We start from the raw sequence: 1,570 nt of genomic DNA, 5'->3' as shown, positions 1-1,570 counted from the left end.
ATTAGTCACACCCTTTTTTGACACCTCTTTAAATAATCCTTAAAGCCCATTAATCTCCTCGATTTCCCACTCCAGGAAACCAGAAAAAACCGAGTCTTTAATATATTTTTTTAGCCGGCCGAGTTGACTCGTTATGACTCGCCAGGGGATTCTTCTGCGATCACCTTCTTCGAACCGAAGGATGCAGCCTTTGTTGACAGAAACGACAGGGTCAAAAATGGTACCAACAGGAGAGGGGAGGGAGAAGAATTTGGCAAGGACGAAAACGCAGAGTTTCGGTGAGGTGGCAGGTGGCACGGCAGCGGTGTGTTGCTGTTGTCCATGCACGGTGATAAACCTTCTTGTTTTAGCCGTTTATAAGGTGCCGGCTTGTTTATGTAAGAAAGCCAAGACACGACACCGTTTGAGAAAAAAGAAGCAGAAAGAAAGGTCCCTGTTGTCTCCCAGTAGCGGTGGGTCCAGGGAGGAGGAATTACAGTCAGAGAAGAAGGCTACAGAGGTTGTGGAGAAAGGGAAATGCTGTGATCACCATGATCATAATCATGATGAAGAAACTGAAGCCGTTGATTTGGAGAAGCAAATGTGGGACCAGTTTTACAATACTGGGTTTTGGAGGAGCCCATCTCAAAGAGGTACATGATGGATGCTGCAAGACTGGTGTCTGGTATAAAATAATGGGTCTCGAGATTGTGCTTTGATGGTGGTAAAGGGTACAAATGCGGGGTTTTTTGAACTTGATAGCGATGGATTGGATTTGTACTTTGGAAGGAAGGGTACAAATGCAAATTGGTTTTTGTGTGCGGTCCAACGCGAGTTCGTGAAGATTAATTTCTGCGGGCCTTCGTGTAAGAACATAAGTTCTGACTTCTGAGTTCTTCTGACAATGGAGATGTAATGCATCATGCAATGTGGAGATGTCCTTGTATTGTCTTTCTGTTGGATAATTGACATGGACTGGGGTGGCGTGAGAAAAAAAAATTACACATTGGATTGTTTTTCCTTAATTATTCTTTTTGGGTTCGTGGGATATGATGCTTTTTGTGATTTGGGATGGGGATTTGAGGTTAGATTGAGTGAGAATCTTCTATAGAAGGGAATCTAATTCCATGATCAACAGACGTCTTAGCTTCCTAATTGTAAATCTGGTGTTCTTTTATAGTTTTTTGCCCTTTTATGTTCATTTTGTTTCTGGGTTTAGGCTGTTTTTATGTCGGATGTGGAAAAGAACAGCCTTGATTTGCTTGATTTTGAAGAAAATGATTTTCGGGAAACACGAGCATGGAACTCGTAGGCAGTAGTTCTACCTTGGATTAGAGAGAACACTAGATAATTGAATCTAATATTTCAGAGTTATTTTTGGTCCGAGAAGAAGACCAAGGTCATAGTTATAACCGAGATTGGTTCGGGGTGAAGAAAAAACTAGATAAAAAGTTCATCTAGATTGGTTCGGGCTGAAGAAAAAACGAGAGGATCTGTTGTTGATATACTGTGGCCAACAATATTGTCATTGAGTTTTTCAAATATTTGACTTGTGATAGGGATTTCCCACCTCTTAATGTGAACTCAATAA

The 1,570-nt window shown here is 41.3% G+C and overlaps 1 protein-coding gene across 1 annotated transcript; it reads left to right on the top strand.

Moving 5' to 3' along the window:
* The first annotated feature begins 217 nt into the window (after positions 1 to 217).
* LOC133680226 (uncharacterized) lies at positions 218 to 640 on the top strand. Its single transcript, XM_062103032.1, has one exon. The coding sequence runs from the start codon at positions 218 to 220 to the stop codon at positions 638 to 640; it is 423 nt and encodes a 140-aa protein (XP_061959016.1).
* The last annotated feature ends 930 nt before the right edge of the window (positions 641 to 1,570 follow it).

The sequence above is a fragment of the Populus nigra genome, chromosome 19, assembly GCF_951802175.1.
Source record: "Populus nigra chromosome 19, ddPopNigr1.1, whole genome shotgun sequence".
NCBI classification, from domain to species: Eukaryota; Viridiplantae; Streptophyta; class Magnoliopsida; order Malpighiales; family Salicaceae; genus Populus; species Populus nigra.
Note: the sequence above shows the minus strand (reverse complement) of the source record. Positions and strands in the feature narration are given on the sequence as shown.